We start from the raw sequence: 19,197 nt of genomic DNA on the forward strand, positions 1-19,197 counted from the left end.
GGAGACAGTGTTGAATCTCGTCGTCGATATCTGTCCTTGCTGATAATACAGTGAGATACTGGAGATACTGGACAAACATGCAATGGGAGGTTAGACTTTTCAAGAAAATCCTGAATTCTCTGGGTGAAACTAGGCTGCACAGAAAATATATAGATTTATGCATAATTTATACTTAGAATGGAACAATTTAGCAAAAAAGAAGAAATGATTATGGAGCCCATTTCATCCTCAGGATATACCAAAGCACTTCAAATCCAATTAAGTACAGAACCACATAAGATAATGAGGGGACTCAACAAGGTGGATGCAGAGAGGATATTTCCACTCATAAGGGAAACTAAAACTAGGGGACATAGTCTTGGAATAAGGGGCCGCCCATTTAAAACTGAGATGAGGAGGAATTTCTTCTCTCAGAGGGTTGTAAATCTGTGGAATTCTCTGCCCCAGAGAGCTGTGGAGGCTGGGTCATTGAATATATTTAAGGCAGAGATAGACAGATTTTTGAGCAATAAGGGAATAAAGGGTTATGAGGAGCGGGCAGGGAAGTGGAGCTGAGTCCATGATCAGATCAGCCATGATCTTATTAAATGGCGGAGCAGGCTCGAGGGGCCAGGTGGCCTACTCCTGCTTCTATTTCTTATGTTCTTAGGCAGTCTCTATTGTTTTGTAGGCAAACACAGCAATGTGCGCACAGCAAGGTCCCACAAACAGCAATGGGATAGATAAGAAGATAAGAAATAGAAGCAGCAGTAGGCCATATGGTCCCTCGAGCCTGCTCCACCATTCAATAAGATCATGGCTGAGCTGATCTTGGCCTCAACGCCACTTTCCATCCTATTCCCCATAACCCTCGACTCCCATATAGTTCTCGGCCTTGAATAGATGATTAGAACGTGTTTTTGATTGTGTTGGTTGAGGGAATAAATATTGGCCAGGACACTATGAGCACTCTCCTTTACTTTTTTTGAATAATGCTGTGGGATCTTCTAAGTACAACAACACCAACAACTTGCATTTATATAGCGCCTTTAACATAGCGAAACATCCCAAGGCGCTTCACAGGAGTATTATGAGATTAAAAAGATTTGACACCGAGCCGCAAAAGTACAAATTAGCGCAGGTGACAAAGGTATGTTTTAAGGAGCGTTTTGAAGGAGGAAAGAGAGGTAGAGAGGTAGAGAGGTTGAGAGGCAGAGTGATTTAGACAGGGAGTTCCAGAGCTTGGGGCCTAGGCAACAGAAGGCATGGCCACCAAAGATTGACTGATTATAATCAGTACACCTGAACAGGCAAACCGGGGTCTCGGTTTAACTTCTGATTCGAACGACGGCACCTTCAATGCAATGCTGCACCCCCCTCAGAACTGCGCTGAAGCGGCAGATCATGTGATCAAGCTCTGGGAGGTCGGGTTTGAACACACGACTCAGAGGCGGGAGTGCTACGAACTGACCAAGCTGACAATTGAGAAGGCAGAATAAAAAGCTTTCATACAAGGCCTCACGAGGAGCGAATTACGGGACAGTTGATAAAGTGTAAAATTGGATGTAAAGTAAATAAAAATAGCACATCCTCTGCTCAAAGCAGTTTATTTGTGACTGCTGTGAATTGGGAAATGTTCACTTGGGACGTACATTCATGTAATTTGCCACTATTCAAAACTGCTGTTCCTTGTGATGCAAAAGGAAAAACAGTCACCAGGTGCTCAGATTCTAACTTTGAAGCCTCGGAAATTGTTCACGTCAGCTCCTGAACATGAAAGAAAACATGCTTCCTCCACGCACCCTCCCTCCCCGGGCGCATGACACCATAGATTTTCCGGATCCCCCACACATCATTACCTGCTGCCTGCTCCTGGTGCAGCCTAACACTGGTAAACTCATCAGTACCTTAGTGAGAAATGTTATGCCTGACTTGGGAATTTTCTATAAACCGCCTGTTGAAAAAAAAATAAAGTGACCCATTTTGTAGTATTTGCACCTCACTCAAGCTGCAGCAGAAACTAAATTAAAAGCAGCTCATTGCACATCATTTAAAACAAGTTGATAGTGGGTAATAAAATGACTGGTGCGGTGAATCAACAATTTGCAGTTTGCTGAGCAACAGGAACCTGAATAAATAATTTGATCACATTTTGTGCTTGGTATTTTTGTCCAGATCAGGATCTCTACTTAACAGAAGGGATGTATTATTGCTGTATTGGAATTTTATACAATGGAACAGGATTTGGGGAGGTGGAATTCTATAGTGACTGCAAACTGCTACGTGAGTGCAACAAATAATAGAGGTATTTAAAATTATGAAGAGGTTTCATAGGTTTGACGTAGAGAAGATGTTTCCACTTGTGGAAAAACCAAAACTAGGGGTCATAAATATAAGATAGTCACTAAAAAAATCCAATAGGAATTCAGGAGAAACTTCTTTACCCAGAGAGTGGTGAGAATGTGGAGCTCGCTACCACAGGGAGTGGTTGAGGCGAATGGCATCGGTGCATTTAAGGGGAAGCTGGATAAGTACAGGAGGGAGCGAGGAATAGAAGGTTATGCTGATAGGGTGAGATAAAGTAAGGTGGGAGGAGGCTCGTGTGAAGCAAAAACACCAGCATAAACCTGTTAGGCCGAATGGCCTGTAACTGTGCTACAAAATTCTATGCAAATAGGAAAAGAGTTTGTCCATTTGACACTTCCATACAGAAAGTGAATGGGAAGGGGTTTGGTCCATTGGGATTTTGTATAGGGAGTTAATGGGAAGGGGTTTGGTCCATTGGGATTCTCTCTCTCGCTCTCTTAGGCTATACAGAGTGAATGGGAAGGGGTTTGGTCCATTGGGATTCTATGTATACAGGGAGTGAATGGGAAGGGGTTTGGTCCATTGGGATTCTATAAATACAAGGAATGAATGGGAAGGGGTTTGTTCCAATGGCATTCTATAAATACAAGGAATGAATGGGAAGGGGTTTGTTCCAATGGCATTCTATACATGGAATGAATGGGAAGGGGTTTTTGTTCTTTGGGATTCTGTGGTTTGATGAGCATGCTCACACAGTAGAGTAACAATAATGCTGCATTATTATGAGTGCTGGGCTCCAGCCAGACATCACTCACAGGGAGGCTCTTAATAGTAACAGTAGAACCAGCCATTAGTAGAACTTTCTACACATTCACTGGGGGACATGGCAGAATGCCAGGTTATCACACAAGCCTTCCAGTTAGACACGAGCAAACATCAAGATCCTCTCTGAAATCCATGAGGCACTGGATCTTTTCTGTACAGTAGTTCTCCCCATTCCAAACCTGGCTGTAAAATCCGAATCGTGAACATAGGAATGTACAGAACCAAACTGAAGCTGAGGTTTTCTTCTCCACTGGCTGTCAGGGCAATAAAATCATTGGCAAGTTTTAACCAAAGCTTTGGCGGAGCGTGTGTAAAGGATTACAATAGCTGAAGAGCTAGTACCACAACAGTTGGGCTGGACCAAATGGCCTCCTGGCCTGTAATTTCTATGATTCTGTGGATTTTGTCTTCAATACATTTACCTGGATGTTTGTTCCATGTCTGATCACCTGATGTGTGAAGAGCGTCCTTCGGGTTAATCCTAAATTACAGTTTGGCTAGTTTAAACTTATTCTCACAGTTCTACTCTTTCAATACCATTTACTGGTCATCTCCCAGTTCCTTTCAAGGCTGAAAAAGCCCAAGTTGACCAAGACTTTCATCATATCTCAGGCGCATTGGCAATCGGGATGAGTCCCATGGTTATTCCTTAAGACTGTCTGTAGGACCTGAATGTCTCAGTGACCAGAGGCGATACTCAAGGTGGAGTCCGACTCTCTCCTCCATATACCAAAGCGCTCTGGCTAGAGTTCAGCATTGTAAGATTGAGGTGAGTAAACAATGAAAAGTACCTTTCGATTTCCATCGGAGGAATACTAACTGCAATGGCACATTTTGAATTAAAATTAGATGGTGTGCTTTTAAAAAGATACTTTATCAATGTCACAAATTCTATCCAATTACCACAACTCAGCAAGAAAGGCTCGCAAGTCACTAATTCCAGCTTATTGCGCTCCACAACAGGGACCCTGAAATGTTTTCACGACCAAAGGCGACATGAGCAAAACTTTTTTACGCAGCAAGTGGTTAGGATCTGGAATGCACTGAAAGGGTGGTGCAGGCAGACTTTCAAAAGGGAGTTGGATAAGCACTCTACACGGAGCTTCGACACAGCAAGTGAGCCTCAGGTGGGCAGAGGAAACACTTCAAGGACACCCTCAAAGCCTCCTCGATAAAGTACAACATCCCCACCGGCTCCTGGGAATCCCTGGCCCACAACCACCCAAAGTGGAGGAAGAACATCCGGAAGGGCGCTGAGCACCTCGAGTCCCATCGCCGAGAACATGCAGAAATCAAGAGTAGACAGCAGAAGGAGCGTGCATCAACCCAGGCTCCCTACCCACCCTCTCCTTCAACCACTGCCTGCCCCACCTGTGACAGAGACTGTAAGTCCGGCATTGGGCTCCTCCGTCACTTGAGAACTCACTTTTCGAGTGGAAGCAAGTCATCTTCAACTTTGAGGGACTGCCTATGATGATGATGATGGCTAAGTACCTGAAGGAACAAAATTTGCAAGGCTACGGAGAAAGGGCAGGGGAGTTGGATGAGCTGAGGTGCTCTCGCAGAGAGCAGGCACAGACTCGATAGGCTGAATGCCTTCTTCCATGCTGTAACCATCTATGATTCTATGACCAACATCCCTTTGGAAGCTGCCGAATCCAGTGCCCCCATATCTAGTCACCAGCCACCTGTCTGGCTCTCCATTGGGACTGCCCGGTTTTTGGGTGGGCTACCACAAACTTCTAAGATTGAAGCCGAACATGGAGGGCGGAATCTCCAAGATCGCACAGTCGTGGAGAATCGTGCGTGTTTGCCCCGGAGTTTCCTGAATAGATGGCTGTGGCATCAGAGGCCAGCGCAACCTGGCCTTTAGGAGGAAAGTCCACTTTTTTCCACTTAAGGTTAGTCTTGGAATTTCAGCAGCAAAAAATAAAAGCAACATCTTAGGAGCAATGATCTGAGCCCCCTTGCCCCCGTTGCCTGCTCTCTGTCTGGGGTTTGGACTTGTGGGGGTGTGTGAGGTGGGGTTGGGAGTTTGGAGACTCGGTCAGTACCTCTAGTGGGTAAAACAGGCTAAATATCGTGGACGCTGGAAATCTGAAATATAAACAGAAAATGCTGGAGATACTGGAGGTCAGGCAGCATCTGTGAAGAGAGAAACAGAGTTAATGTTTCAGGTCTGTGACCTTTTGTCAGAACGGGAACATGTTGCAGGGTTTAAGCAAGTACAGGAGCAGGGAAAGGCTGGGGCGGGGAGGACGCAAGAACTCAAAATCGAGTTCAATAATTTCAGCTCATAACCACCTCCTGTTTTGTCAGACAGCAGGTGCCGGTAGCAATTCTGCTGCTCCTCTAGACCCTGCTTTTTGTTTCTTTACTTGTCCTACTTGGCCTTCACAGCTAGGGGATTTGAGTAAAGGAGCAGGGAGGTCTTACTGCTGTTGTACAAGGCCTTGGTGAGGCCACACCTGGAATATTGTGTACTGTTTTGGTCTTCTAATCTGAGGAAGGACGTTCTTGCTATAGAGGGAGTGCAGCGAAAGTTCATCAGACTGATTCCTGGGATGGCAGGACTGACATATGAAGAAAGATTGGATCGACTCAGCTTATATTCACTGGAATTTAGAAGAATGAGAGGGGTTCTTATAGAAACATATAAAATTCTGATGGGATTGGGCAGGTTAGATGCAGGAAGAATGTTCCCTATGTTGGGGTAGTCCAGAACCAGGGGGCACAGTCTAAAGATAAAGGGTAAACCACTTAGGACCGAGATGAGGAGAAACTTCTTCACTCAGAGTTGTTAACCTGTGGAATTCTCTATCACAGAGAGTTGTTGAAGCCAGTTTGTTAGATATATTCAAGAGGGAGTTAGATGTGGCCCTTACGGCTAAAGGGATCAAGGGGTATGGAGAGAAAGCAGGAAAGGGGTACTGAAGTTGTATGATCAGCCATGATCTTATTGAACGGTGGTGCAGGTTCGAAGGGCTGAATGGCCTACTCCTGCACCTATTGTCGATGTTTCTCTTACTATCTCACTTTTGCCTTGCATCATTATCCCTTTTGTCATTAGGGGCTGGATTTTCTGTTCCTGGCTGCCTCTGTTTTCACACCCGGAGGAGCGGCAGGAAACTCTCCTGGGCAGGCAGCCAGCATCCAGCACCCCGCTGGGGTTTTCGGGGCCGATTTCGACGGGGCGCGGAGCATTACCGCCCGGAAGAGGCGAGCCGGTGAAAGCGGGCGGTCCAAACTATACCGGCTGCAGTGAGGTAAGTAATGTCGACCTCAGGTTAAGTGTGATTGGTTTTTATTTTATTTTTTTTTGGCAATTTATGTTGTGGTGGCGTGTGCAATGTATTGGGAATGTTTTTTTCCAGGTTTTTTTTCTCCCCGAGGCCTCTCTTAGAGCACTCCCAGGCCGGCTGTTTAGCTGGGTATTTTCACTTGCTCAGCCGGCCTAGCGCCCTAAAAGAGGTGTGCAACGCCTCCCTGACTGCTCCGCCCCACACTCAGGCCCCAGCTGCCCAATTTTGCTGACTGAGGCACTAATCTTTTCCAGGCGGTATCAGGACCGCCCTGCCGTCATTAACACCCCAAAATCCTAAAAGCTGAAAATCCAGTCCTTAATCTCTCCTGCCTTACAACATATCACAGACATTCCCTTTTGTTCTTTCCTCCTCTTCCCATTTGCCCTGCCTCTGTACTTGCTTTGAAACCTGTTGCATCTCTAACATTTTCCAGTTCTTATGAAAGGGCACAGACCTGAAACGTTAACTCAGTTTCCCTCTCCGCAGATGCTGCCTGACCTGCTGAGTACTTCCCGCCATTTTCTGGCAGTACCCTCCAGTGGCAGATTGCCAAACAAGTGAGTGCTCGCAGCCTGCGGTCAAGTCCGACGTGTGAAGAGCAGTTACTCGGGCAAGGTTTGACGGGGCTACTGAAGCCGAGCAAGGTTTAGAGACTTTAGGAAACGGAAAAAAACAAAGAAAATGCACAGGATCTTACCAATGAATAACACGCCTGTATCCATCACAGGTACTTTATACGGCAGGGCCAGAAACTGCTTGCGCGGACGACAATGTCCAATTAATACCTGCACATCTTAGCAGTGGCGCCTGATATTAATCCTTGGAGACCAACAGCAGAAATAAGAGTCAAACCCATCGAATATCAGGTAATTAATCAAATGAAATAGCAAAGCTTGCAATGTTCAAATTCTGTAATGTGATACAAGAGCCTCTGCGGTTATCATTGTAGAGACGAACACCGTGTAATATTATGCTAACTGACAGCAAGATTAATTATTGTATGTTGTATCATTTAATGATACCCATTCTACCGAGCAGACGCACAACAGCAGACACACACTGCCTTGCTATTCGTACACATGCACCTGTTTAACCGTCTCCCAATAGAGATTTGAGAGACCTTCCCTTGGCAATGCATATTACACAGTATTTTACAGTATTGAAATAGGCCATTTAGCCCATCTGATCCAGGCTAGCATTTATGCCCCGCACGAGCCGCCTCCCATCCTACTTCATCTAACCCCATCAATATATCCTTCTATTCCTTTCTCCCTCATGTGTTTATCTAGCTTCCCCTCAAATGCGCCTATGCTATTTGCTTCAATTACTCTCTGTGATAGCAAATTCCACATTCTCACCACTCTCTGGGTGAAAAGCTTTCTCCTGAATTCCTTATTGGAGTTATTGGTGACTCTCTTGAATTTATAACCCCCCTGGTTTTGGTCTTCCACTCAAAAGTGGAAACGTCCTCTCTACGTCTACCCTATCAAACGTCTCCATTATCTTAAGGACCTATGTTAGTGGGGTATGCAATGCTCCCACAATGTACCCTAAAACAAAGCACTCATTCGCTATGTATGAAATGCGTAGTGCCAATTCTCTCCTGGGGAGTGCGACATCAATCGAGCACCCCTACCCCGAGTGGCCATTCATCCGCGAGGCTTTGCCTGTGGAGAAGGGGGCAATCACAGGCGAACCAGATCTGACATGAGGTGTGGGGTGAGAGTGTGGGGGCACTGCACCGCAATCAGGAATAGGAATGTCTTTCCCCCTTCCTTTTGCAGGGTCCGAGGACACCGATCGCCGCCCTGGTGCTGTCTCAGCAAAACATCAGCACCGACCAGGTATCTTCACTGTCTCCAAGGCCCTGGGCCACTCTGCACCCACTGGCTCATCAGGAGAGATGTAAAAGAAAAAAAAAGATAGGGAGAGAGAAACGTATTTAAGAAAGTGGGTCGTTGAATTGAACAGCAGAGGAGGAGGCCGTTTAACCCATCGTGCCTGTGTCGGCTCTTTGAAATTGCTATCCAATTAGTCCCACTCCCACTGCCCGTACCCCATAGCCCTCTAAATATTTCCTTTTCAAGTATCTATCCAATTCCCTTTTGAAAGTTACTATTGAATCTGTTTCCACCACCCTTTCAGGCAGCGCGTTCCAGGTCACAACAACTCGCTGCGTAAAACTATTTCTTCTTATCTCGCCCCTCTGGTTGCTTTGCCAATTGTCTTGAAGCTTTGCCCCCTGGTTACCGACCTCCTGCTAGTGAAAACAGTCCCTCCCGATCTATATCGAAACCCCTACATAATTTTGAACAGTTCTATTAAACCTCCCCTTAGCCTTCGATGCTCTCAGGCGAACAATCCCAGCTTCTCTAGTCTCCCCGCATAAGTGTGGGTACAAAACTCAACAGGTGAGCGTTCAAAGGCTGGTGTGAAAACTTTGCAATTTGCAGCTGGAGTATTTCTGCTGCAGAAATGACTTGTAGGAGAGCGCGCTGACAGTACTCACACGATGGCATCCACTGGCTTCTCGATGTGCGGGGAGGTGCAGCCTAGAATTTCACCCGGCGACAGTGGCTTACACTGCGGGACGCAGATGTCGTATTCTGATCGCAGGTCCTGGCTGGTGGACTGGACAAAGAGAGAGGGGTGGAGGGAGAAAGAGCGTCAGGCAGACATTAAGAGGCAGCGGAAGGGGAATCGTACTTCAGAACTACTGGAAGATTAGCCATCGAAAGAGACACAAGTTACAGTCAAACCTCATTAGTTGTTCCCCGCTGGGAGCAGTTGAAAATGAGCCATTGGCAGCAATCGCCATAACACCCAGTGACTGCTTCCAGCGTCACACGAGTATTTCCCTAAATTTTACAGCTAATTAGGTAGTAATTCTTTACATTTTTTTCATCACCCTTCAGTAACGCCTTGCTTAATGATTAGTAAAGTGGGAGCTTATTTTTAATAAACTTGCTGTTAATAGCAACGCAGGGAACTCATTGCGTATTTAAGGAGCTATCAACGGATACCAAAACCATCCAAGCAGTCTTCAGCCTTCGGGGGGAGGAGGGGCAGGTCTCCACTCCCTCTCTTCCCTCCTCCTTATGGAGAAGCATCCGAGATTGTGCTCTACATCTCCCCGACATGGCTCAGCTGGAACCGACCCTCGCTGCCTGGGATATCTCTTATCCCCTTCTTTCACTGAAATATACAAGATTCAGAGAGGGCTTGACAGGGTAGATGCTGAGAGGTTGGTCTCCCTGGCTGGAAAGTCTAGAACCAGGGGTCACAGTCTCAGGATAAGGGGTTGGCCATTTAGGACAGAGATGAGAAGAAATTTCTTCACTCAGAGAGTTGTGAATCTTTGAAATTATCAGAGGGCTATGGATGCTTAGTCGTTGAGTATATTCAGATCTGAGACGATAGAATTTTGGATTCTAAGGGAATCAAGGGATATGGCGATCGGGTGGGAAAGTGGAGTTGAGGTCGAAGATCAGCCATGATCTTACTGAATGGCTCGAAGGGTAGTGTGGCCCTACTCCTGCTCCTAATTCTTATGTTCTTATCCCTGGCGTAAATCTAAGCCTTGCCAAGTAGCAGTCAGAGTGCCAGCAAGCTGAGTTGCCACATCAGCCCTACCTGAGCTACCTGCTGGCCAGTACACCAGCTGATTCAGTTACATTTCCCACATTACAACAGTGACTACACTCCAAAAGTACTTCATCGGCTGTAAAGCGCTTTGAGACATCCGGTGGTCGTGAAAGACGCTACAGGTTCGACCTCCCAAATCCGGAGTTCCGAAATCCAGAACGTTCCGAAATCCGGACAGCGCTGATCCATGGAGGGGTTGTCCGGAATCCGGAAAATGTTCGAAATCCGGACATTTAAAAAAATGCCGATAGTGGGTTTTTTTGCCGCAAATCAATACGCTATTTTTTTTAAAGGCCCAGCAGTAAAAATCAGCGGAAATCGCGGTCTTCGACAACTTTAGTCTGAGGCCGATCACCACTGCGAGTTGGGCCTAGGGAGGGGGGAAAAAAAAAATCACAAAACATTCACAAAATACATAACTACTGAATCGCTGAAAAATAATTTTAAAATAAAAACTTTAACTTACCTTTTTTTGCAGGTCTTCAGACTTACCACTGTTTCTGGGGCTGCAACACAGGTTTTTCTCAGGCGTTTATTTCCGCCCAGATTACGGGTGTTCCAAAAGTCAAAATTCGTACCGTCGGAAATGCGTGTTGTGCCCTGGGGCTGGCTGCTCCTCTTCTCCCCGCTGCCTCCGGTGTTCCTTCCTCGGTCGGGTCAGCGCGCTGTCGGAAAATACAGGTGCACGAAAGTCGGTCCAAGGGTTTCTGGATTCAGGACTTCAGATTTCTGTTCCGAAATCTGGAAATACCAGAACCTCAGCCTGGGCATTTCTGGATTCAGGACGTCGGAAATACGTTCCGAAATCTAGAAATACCCGAAATCTGGAACGGCCTCGGTCCCAAGGTTTCCGGAGTTCGAAGGTCGAACACTGTATATAAAATCCAAGTCTTTCTTTCTTTCTTGCACCTGATCTCTGCAACGTCCTCCAGCCCTACAACCCTCCAGGATCTCTGCCCTCCTCCAATTCTGGCCTCCTGCGAATCACCGACTTTAATCGCTCCACCACTGGTGGGCGTGCCTTCAGCTGCCGAGGCCCCAAACTCAGAACATTCCTCCCTAAAACTCTCCGCCTCCACCTGCCAGGTGAAGCACAAGAATAATAGACTTCATCAAGTTACAAGGCAGACGGCTGATAAATGCCTAAAATCACCAGAAGGGGTTTCGAGAAATATTCATTCATTGCTCCCAGCTTCCGTTCAATAAGGTCAGTTCAAACCAGTTGCAGCAATCTATCAGAATGTCATTCTGTGAAGTGCTGGGTGTTTGGAGCCCTGGTGCTGAAGACAGCTGCTACAAGCACCATACCCCCATCCCGCTGTGACATTTCAGCAGCAAGTTTGTTCGGGACTGCTGGAGCTAATGGAATGAAAATTGATCGCAATTATTGCACACACTGCTGCAGTACTATTGCGGCTTTGTGACAAAGGCAGAGGCCCCCATTTGTAAAGCACTTTCCAAAAACAAAATTTGAGCTGCGGCAGAGCCTGGATTTATCTACTGACCTCCAGCTGGCCTCCTACGCAGCTCAGGGCACAAACATTTCAATTGCATCCGAGCGTCCCGTCTGTCTTTTGGTCGGAATGGCTTTTGTAGATCAAAGGGGAGCAGAAATAAAAAGGAGGTATCGCAAAAAGAGAGAGAGAGGAAAGCAACAACGGCCAGGAAATAAAAACAAAAAATGCTGGAAATACTCAGCAGGATCAGCGACCAGAAATGTTAATCCTGTTTCTCTCTCCACAGGCGCTGCCTGACCTGCTGAGCATTTTCCAGCGTTTTCTGTTTTTATTTCAGATTTCCAGCGTCCGCAGCGATTTGCTTTTGTACAACTGTCAGGAAAAGCTGAACAGTGTGGGGCTTTTTTCTCTAGAACCCATTAGAGGTCTTTAAAATCACAAAGTGGTTCGATAGGGTAGATGTAGAGAAGAGGTTTCCACTTGTGGCCGAGACCAGAACTAGGGGCCATAAGTATACGATAGTTGCTGATAAATCCAATAGAGAATTCAGAGGAAACTTCTTTACCCAGAGAGTGGTTAGAATGTGGAACTCACTATCACCAAAAAAAAATTTGCATTTATATAACGCTTTTCACGACCACCGGACATCCCAAAGCACTTTTCAGCCAACGAAGTACTTTTTGATATGTAGTCACTGTTGTAATGTAGGAAGTAGTTGAGGCGAATAGCAGAGATGCATTTAAGGGGAAGCTAGATAAACACATGAGGGGGAAAGGTTTGGAAGGATATGTTGACATGGTTAGATGAAGTAGGGATGGGAGGAGGCCCGTGTGGAGCATAAGCAGCGGCATTGCCCAGTTGGGCCGAATGGCCTGTTTCTGTGCCGTACAATTCTCTGTAAAAGTTTATTTTGCTGAATGAAAAGCAACAGCAGACAGCTGCCAAGCCACCCACTGGCCTCGAATCAAACTCCTGTCACAGGCAGAGACGATGTCTGCGACACTCCATCCCCCGCTCCTTTCTCAGGAGATTTCGAAACTTCCAAGATTTATTGAGCAATAATCAACGAAGAAAACAAACTTGTCTTTATCGAGAGCTTTTATCATAGCAAAACGTCCCAAGGTGTTTCTCAGAGACGTACTCAGACAAAAATGGACATCGAGCCAAAAATTAGGAGGAAAGTGATGGGTTTTAATGAGAGCTTTAAAGGAGGAGAGGGAGGTGACGAGACGGATGGGGTTGACGGCAGGATTCCAAAGCATGGGCCCTAGACCCCTGAAGGCAGGACCGCTAATGGTGCAACGAACAATGGTGAAAATGCTCAGGAGGCCATGGTTGGAGGAACGCAGAGATCTGGGGGGGGGGGGGGGGGAGGGTACAGAGATATTGGGGGGGGGGGCAATTTTTAAATTGGAGGTATTGAGGGGCCAGGAGTCAACCTGCCCTCGTAATTTGACCCTTCTAGCTCCGCGCTGTTGCCGCACTGTACCAGGTGAACTGCGGTGTGCTGATGGGGTTTATATTGCTGCCGTGTTGCAGGGGATGAATATATTTCCAAGGCAGTAAGACATTTGCGTGGGATCGCTCTATTGATTAGGTATTGGCAGAAGTCAGGGGATGCCCCATGAAGCGAGTGGCTCAAGGCACAGGGGACCTGGAGAGGCTGAATAGACCTTCGCACAAAGGGAGCCGAGCAAGCGGAGGGTAGCGCCAGAATTGCTCCAACAAATCTTTTATTTTTGGTCATCAATTATTGAGGCAATCGATCAAATATTCAGACAGATTAAACTTTCTTAAAAGGTGTAGACTAGTCACCCCTGCAAGGCAGCCCCTGGTACCAGTAGATTCAACAAACTCCTGCTCCGACTGCATTTATCTATTGGACGTACAAGGTGTCAGATTCCCAGCTAATAAATAAAACACATTCCGTGTTTGTTGTACTGGCGCCGACAGTTCATTTTTTCTTGTGCAGGAGGATTTTTTTGTTCTCACTGAGGTGAGGGGTGACAGTGTTGGAGTGCTCCGTTTACCTGTCTTGTTTCTCTGTGCAGCCCCTGCGGATGTTCTGCTGTGTGTTTGAGATGCTGTATAAATACAACTGGGCGCGGAGAATAGGATGCCCTTCTCTCACGTTTTAACAGTTAATGCCCAGGTCAGGGGCCCGTGACGTTGATATACAGCAAAGCTCTGCCGCAGCCACATGCTTTAGGCTTCACTCCGGCAGGGCGCAGGAACATAGGAACAGCGAGGCGGAAAACAATCACGGTCCATCTGGTTCGTCGGCTGCGGGTGGGATTACCCTAGGATAATGCTGGGGTTACGGTGGAGTTATGGAGTGGTAATGCTGTGGTAATGCTGGGTTATGGTGGAGTTACGCTGGGGTAACAATGTAATTACGGAAGGGTGATGATGGGGTTACGGCAAAGTTACAATGGGGTAATGCTGGGGTAACAGAGAGGTAATGATGGGGTTATGGCGAAGTTACGATGGGGTTACGCTGGGGTAACAATGGAATTACAGAAGGGTAATGCTGGGGTTAATCAAAGTTACAATGGGGTAATGCTGGGGTAACAGAGAGGTAATGATGGGGTTATGGCGAAGTTACAATGGGGTTACGATGGGGTTACACTGGAGTAACAATGGAATTACGGAGGGGTAATGCTGGGGTTACGGTGGGGTAACGCTGGGGTTATGGTGAAGTTACAATGGGGTAATGCTGGGTTACGGTGGGGTTATGATGAGAGTTACGGTGGGGTAACAATGGAATTACGGAGGGGTAATGCTGGGGTTACAGTGGGGTTACAGTGCCGTTACGTTGGGGTAACAATGGAATTACGGAGGGGGAATGCTGGGGTTACAGTGAGGTCACGCTGGCTGCTCCCTTACCTGCAGTGCTGCCACAAACTGGATGGTGCTGACCAAAGCGAGAGCCGAGCCCTTGGGGAAGTTGAATCGAATCGTGTCGACGAAGTGCGCGGCGTCGATTTTGATATCGACAAACACGTAGAGCATTTTTATTCCAGCCGTGGCGTCAATCGGAACTGAAGGCAAGAAGAACAACGGCAGGTGAGCCCACTGGAGAAAGTCTGAATACAACAATGGTGGCAACAACATGCACATCGCAGAGCCCACAACCAGGGAGGCACTTCATTTGCATCTGTCCACCCTCCCCGCCCAGCTTCGAGATTTGCTTCAGTGCCCTGAGTACACCCAGCCGTCAAGGCTCTGCTGCCAAAAGCGCAGTCACAGGAGGCCTGCTGCTACCAGGAGGGGATTGGTGATCGGGGCCGTGACTCTGCCATCCGATCATCCCTCGCCTCCACCACAAGGCAATGTCAGGACTCGAAGCACTCACATGCAGCCCGTCCCAATAAGGTGCCACCTCGCTGCCTTCATTCCGTGACCAATTGGCCAAGGGCAGATAGAGAGAAACTATTTCCTCTGTGGGTAGGAGTCCAAAACAGAGGAGCATAATCTTAAAATGAGAGCCAGGCCGTTCAGAGGGAATGTCAGGAAGCACTTCTTCACACAAAAGGTAGTGGAAATTTGGAACTCTCTCTTCCTGTTGACACTGGGGGGTCAACTGAAAATGTTAAAACTGAGGTGATAGATTTTTGCCAGGCAAGGATATAAAAGGATATTCAGCCAAGGCGGGTGGATAGAGTTAAGATGCAGATCAGCCGTGATCTTATTGAATGGAGGAACAGGCTCAAGGGGCTGAATGGCTTTCTCCTGTTCCTCTGAAGACTGTTCGGGAACCTGAGTGAAATGGGTTTAACTGGCAAAGCCCATGTGAGGGTGGAGTTGGAGGCCGTACTCCACAGTAGTAGTGTCAGCCCTGGCTCAGTGGGCAGCACACTCGCCTCTGAGCCAGAAGGCTGTGGGTTCAAGTCCCACTCCAGGGATTTGAACACAAAAGTCTCGGCTGACACTCCAGTGCAGTGCTGAGGGAGTGCTGCGCTGAGGGAGTGCCGCACTGAGGGAGTGCCGCACTGAGGGAGTGCCGCACTGTCGAAGGTGCCGTCTGTCGGATAAGACTTTAAATCAAGACCCCATCTGCTCTCTCAGGCGGATGTAAAAGATCCCAGAGCACTATTTCGAAGAAGAGCAGAGAAGTTGTCCCCGGTGTCCTGGGCCAATATTTATCCCTCGACCAACATCACTGAAAACAGATTATCTGGTCAATATCACATCGCTGTTTGTGGGAGCTTGCTGTGTGCAAATTGGCCGCCACATTTCCCACATTACAACAATGGACACAATCAAAAGGGGTTATTGCTTCTGATGATTTTGCAGTATTTCTGCAAATATCAACACAGACGGGATCAGATTTGGCTGTTTCACCCGCTTCCAACCCGCAACCTGGTCCAATAGACTGTAGACGCTCATTCTTATTACGTTTGCACACTTGGGTGTTTTTTTTAAATGTATTCATTCACGGGATGTGAGCATCATTGACAAGGCCGGCATTTATTGCCCATCCCTAATTGTCCTTGAGCAAGTGGTGGTGAGCCACCTTCTTGAATTACTGCAGTCCGTGTGGTGAAGGTACTCCCATGGTGCTCATAGGGAGGGAGTTCCAGGATTTTGACCCAGCGATGATGAAAAAATGGCAATATATTTCCAAGTCAGGATGCCGTGTAAGTTTGAGGGGAACTTGCAGGTGATGGTGGTGTTCCCATGCGCCTGCTGCCCTTGTCATTCTAGGAGATAGAGGTTCTGGGTTTGGGAGGTGCTGCTGAAGAAGCCTTGGCGAGTTACATAAGAACATAAGAAATAGGAGCAGGAGTAGGCCAAACGGTCCCTTGAGCCTGCTCCGCCATTCAATAAGATCATGGCTGATCTGATCATGGACACAGCTCCACTTTCTGCCCTCTCCCCATAACCCTTTATCATTTAAGAAACTGTCTATTTCTTTGTTAAATTTATTCAATGTCCCAGCTTCCACAGTTCTCTGAGGCAGCGAATTCCACAGATTTACAACCCTCTGAGAGAAGAAATTTCTCCATCTCTGTTTTAAATGGGTGGCCCCTTATTCTAAGATCATGCCCTCTAGTTCTAGCCTCCCCCATCAGTGCAAACATCAGAGTTGCTGCATTGTATCTTGTAGAAGGTACACACTACAGCTATGGTGTGCCGATGATGGAGGGAGTGAATGTTTAAGGTGGTGGATGGGGTGCCAATCATGCGGGCTGCTTTGTCTTGGATGGTGTCGAGCTCCTGGAGTGTCGTTGGAGCTGCATTCATCCAGGCAAGTGGAGAGTAGTCCATCACACTCCTGACTTGCGCCTTGTCGGTGGAGGAGAGCTTTGGGGAGTCAGGTGAGACACTCGCTGCAGAATACCCAGACTCTGAGGTGAAGACTAGAAGACTGCCTGCACCTGTTGAACCCTACACTCGCAAGAGCGAGCAACTACAGGAGATATGGGGAGGCATAAATTGAAGATGGAGGGAGCATTGATGAAATTCAGTAAATTAAGTCATGCTGACAGTAGAGGGAAACCCCAAGATATTGCAGATGCAGAAACGGAGTGGAGCTCCGGAATTGGCACTGTTCAAATCTCTGAGTAAGTAAATAAATGTGGTTTGACCTGACCTTTGCAATTCAATAACTTTCACACTAATGGAGTGTGAAGAAAAAAACACTTCAACAAATCGTTTCCGATTCACCTTAAAAAATGACAGCTTCAGCCAAATGCAACCATCGGTTGAAGGGACACAACAAGTGACATACTGCACAAACAATTAAACACATGCACCTGCGCCTACACACGCACATAAAATGGCACTTCTATCACAAGGAGAGAATAATAGATCTCTGTAGCCTCCCCCAGCCCTGCAATCCTCCGAGATCACTGCGCTTCTCAAATTCTGGCCACTTTTTTCCTACATTACAACAGTGACTACATCCAAAAGTACTTCATTGGCTGTAAAGCGCTTTGAGACGTCCGGTGGTAATGAAAGACGCTATATGAATCCAAGTCTTTCTTTCTCTTGCGCAACCCCAAATTCCTTCGCTCAATCATTGGCGGCCGTGCCTTCAGCTGCCAAGGCTCGAAGTTCTGGAATTCCCTCCCCATAACCTCTCTGCCTCCATTAGGGCGTTGCTTAAAACCTACCTCTTTTGGTCACGTGTCCTAATATAATATAAATAAAATAAACGCTGGCATGGACTGATTGGGCTGAATGGTCTATTTCTATGCTGTATATTCTATGTACATAAGAAATAGGAGCAGGAGTAGGCCATACGGCCCCTCGAGCCTGCTCCGCCATTTAATACGATCATGGCTGATCTGATCATGGACTCAGGTTCACTTTCCTGCGCGCTCCCCATAATCCCTTATTCCCTTATCAGTTAAGAAACTGTTTATCTTGGTCTTAAATGTATTCAATGTCCCAGCTTCCACAGCTCTCTGAGGCAGCGAATTCCACAGATTCACAACCCTCAGAGAAGAAATTGCTCCTCATCTCCATTTTAAATGGGCGGCCCCTTATTCTAAGATTATGCCCTCTACTTCTAGACTCCCCTATCAGTGGAAACATCCTCTCTGCATCCACCTTGTCAAGCCCCCTCATAATCTTCTACATTTCGATAAGATCACCTCTCATTCTTCTGAATTCCAATGAGTAGAGGCTCAACCGACTCAACCTTTCCTCATAAATCAACCCCTCATCCCCGGAATCAACCCTAGTGAACCTTCTCTGAACTGCCTCCAAAGCAAGTATATCTTTTCGTAAATATGGAAACCAAAACTGTACGCAGTATTCCAGATGTGGCCTCACCAATACCCTGTATAACTGTAGCAAGAGTTCCTTGTTTTTATACTCCATCCCCTTTGCAATACAGACCAACATTCCATTGGCCTTCCTGATCACTTGCTGTACCTGCATACTAAGTTTTTGTGTTTCATGCACCAGGACCCCAGGTACCGCTGTACTGCGGCACTTTGCAATTTTTCTCCATTTAAATAATAATTTGCTCTGATTTTTTTCTGCCAAAGTGCATAACCTCACAGTTTCCAACATTATACTCCATCTGTCAAATTTTTGCCCACTCTATGTCCTTTTGCAGGTTTTCCTCCCATCTTTGTATCATCAGCAAACTTGCTACGTTACACTCGGTCGCTTCATCCAAGTCGTTAATATAGATTGTAAATAGTTGGGGCCCCAGCACTGATCCCTGCGGCACCGCACTAGTTACTGATTGCCAACTCGAGAATGAACCATTTATCCCGACTCCCTGTTTTCTGTTAGTTAGCCAATCCTCTATCCATGCTAATATATTATCCCCAACACCGTGAACTTTTATCTTGTGCAGGAACCTTTTATGTGGCATCTTGTCAAATGCCTTCTGGAAATCCAAATGCACCAGATCCACTGGTTCCCCATTATCCACCCTGTTCGTTACATCCTCAAAGAATTTTATTTGATCCTGTGAAGCGTCGTGGGATATTTTACTACATTAAAGGCGCTATATAAATACAAGTTGTTGTTGAGTTACACGCTGGAATCTAACCGAAGGGTTCAGATGTTTTATATACAGATTAACGAATGGAGGCGACTGCCATCAACAAACTGGAAACGGTCTGGGCCTGCACGCTGCCGATTCTTCACAGAAGCGGGTTAGTTAAAAAAGAATTTGAAAGCCGGGAAGGGAGTTGGGTTGTTGAGAAAACCGG

The 19,197-nt window shown here is 46.8% G+C and overlaps 1 protein-coding gene across 2 annotated transcripts in view; it reads right to left on the reverse strand.

Annotated features, from left to right (window-relative positions):
* dph1 (diphthamide biosynthesis 1) overlaps positions 1-19,197 on the reverse strand; it is a 717,385-nt gene that overhangs the window by 301,815 nt on the left and 396,373 nt on the right. For both annotated transcript variants that reach the window (XM_070856970.1, XM_070856969.1), the window contains exons 5-6: positions 14,405-14,559; positions 8,926-9,047 (exon numbers count right to left, since the gene is read on the reverse strand). In XM_070856970.1, the coding sequence (XP_070713071.1) occupies positions 8,926-9,047; positions 14,405-14,559 (277 nt within the window). The remainder of the gene's footprint in view (positions 1-8,925; positions 9,048-14,404; positions 14,560-19,197) is intronic.

This window comes from Pristiophorus japonicus, chromosome 16 (assembly GCF_044704955.1).
Source record: "Pristiophorus japonicus isolate sPriJap1 chromosome 16, sPriJap1.hap1, whole genome shotgun sequence".
NCBI lineage: Eukaryota > Metazoa > Chordata > Chondrichthyes > Pristiophoridae > Pristiophorus > Pristiophorus japonicus.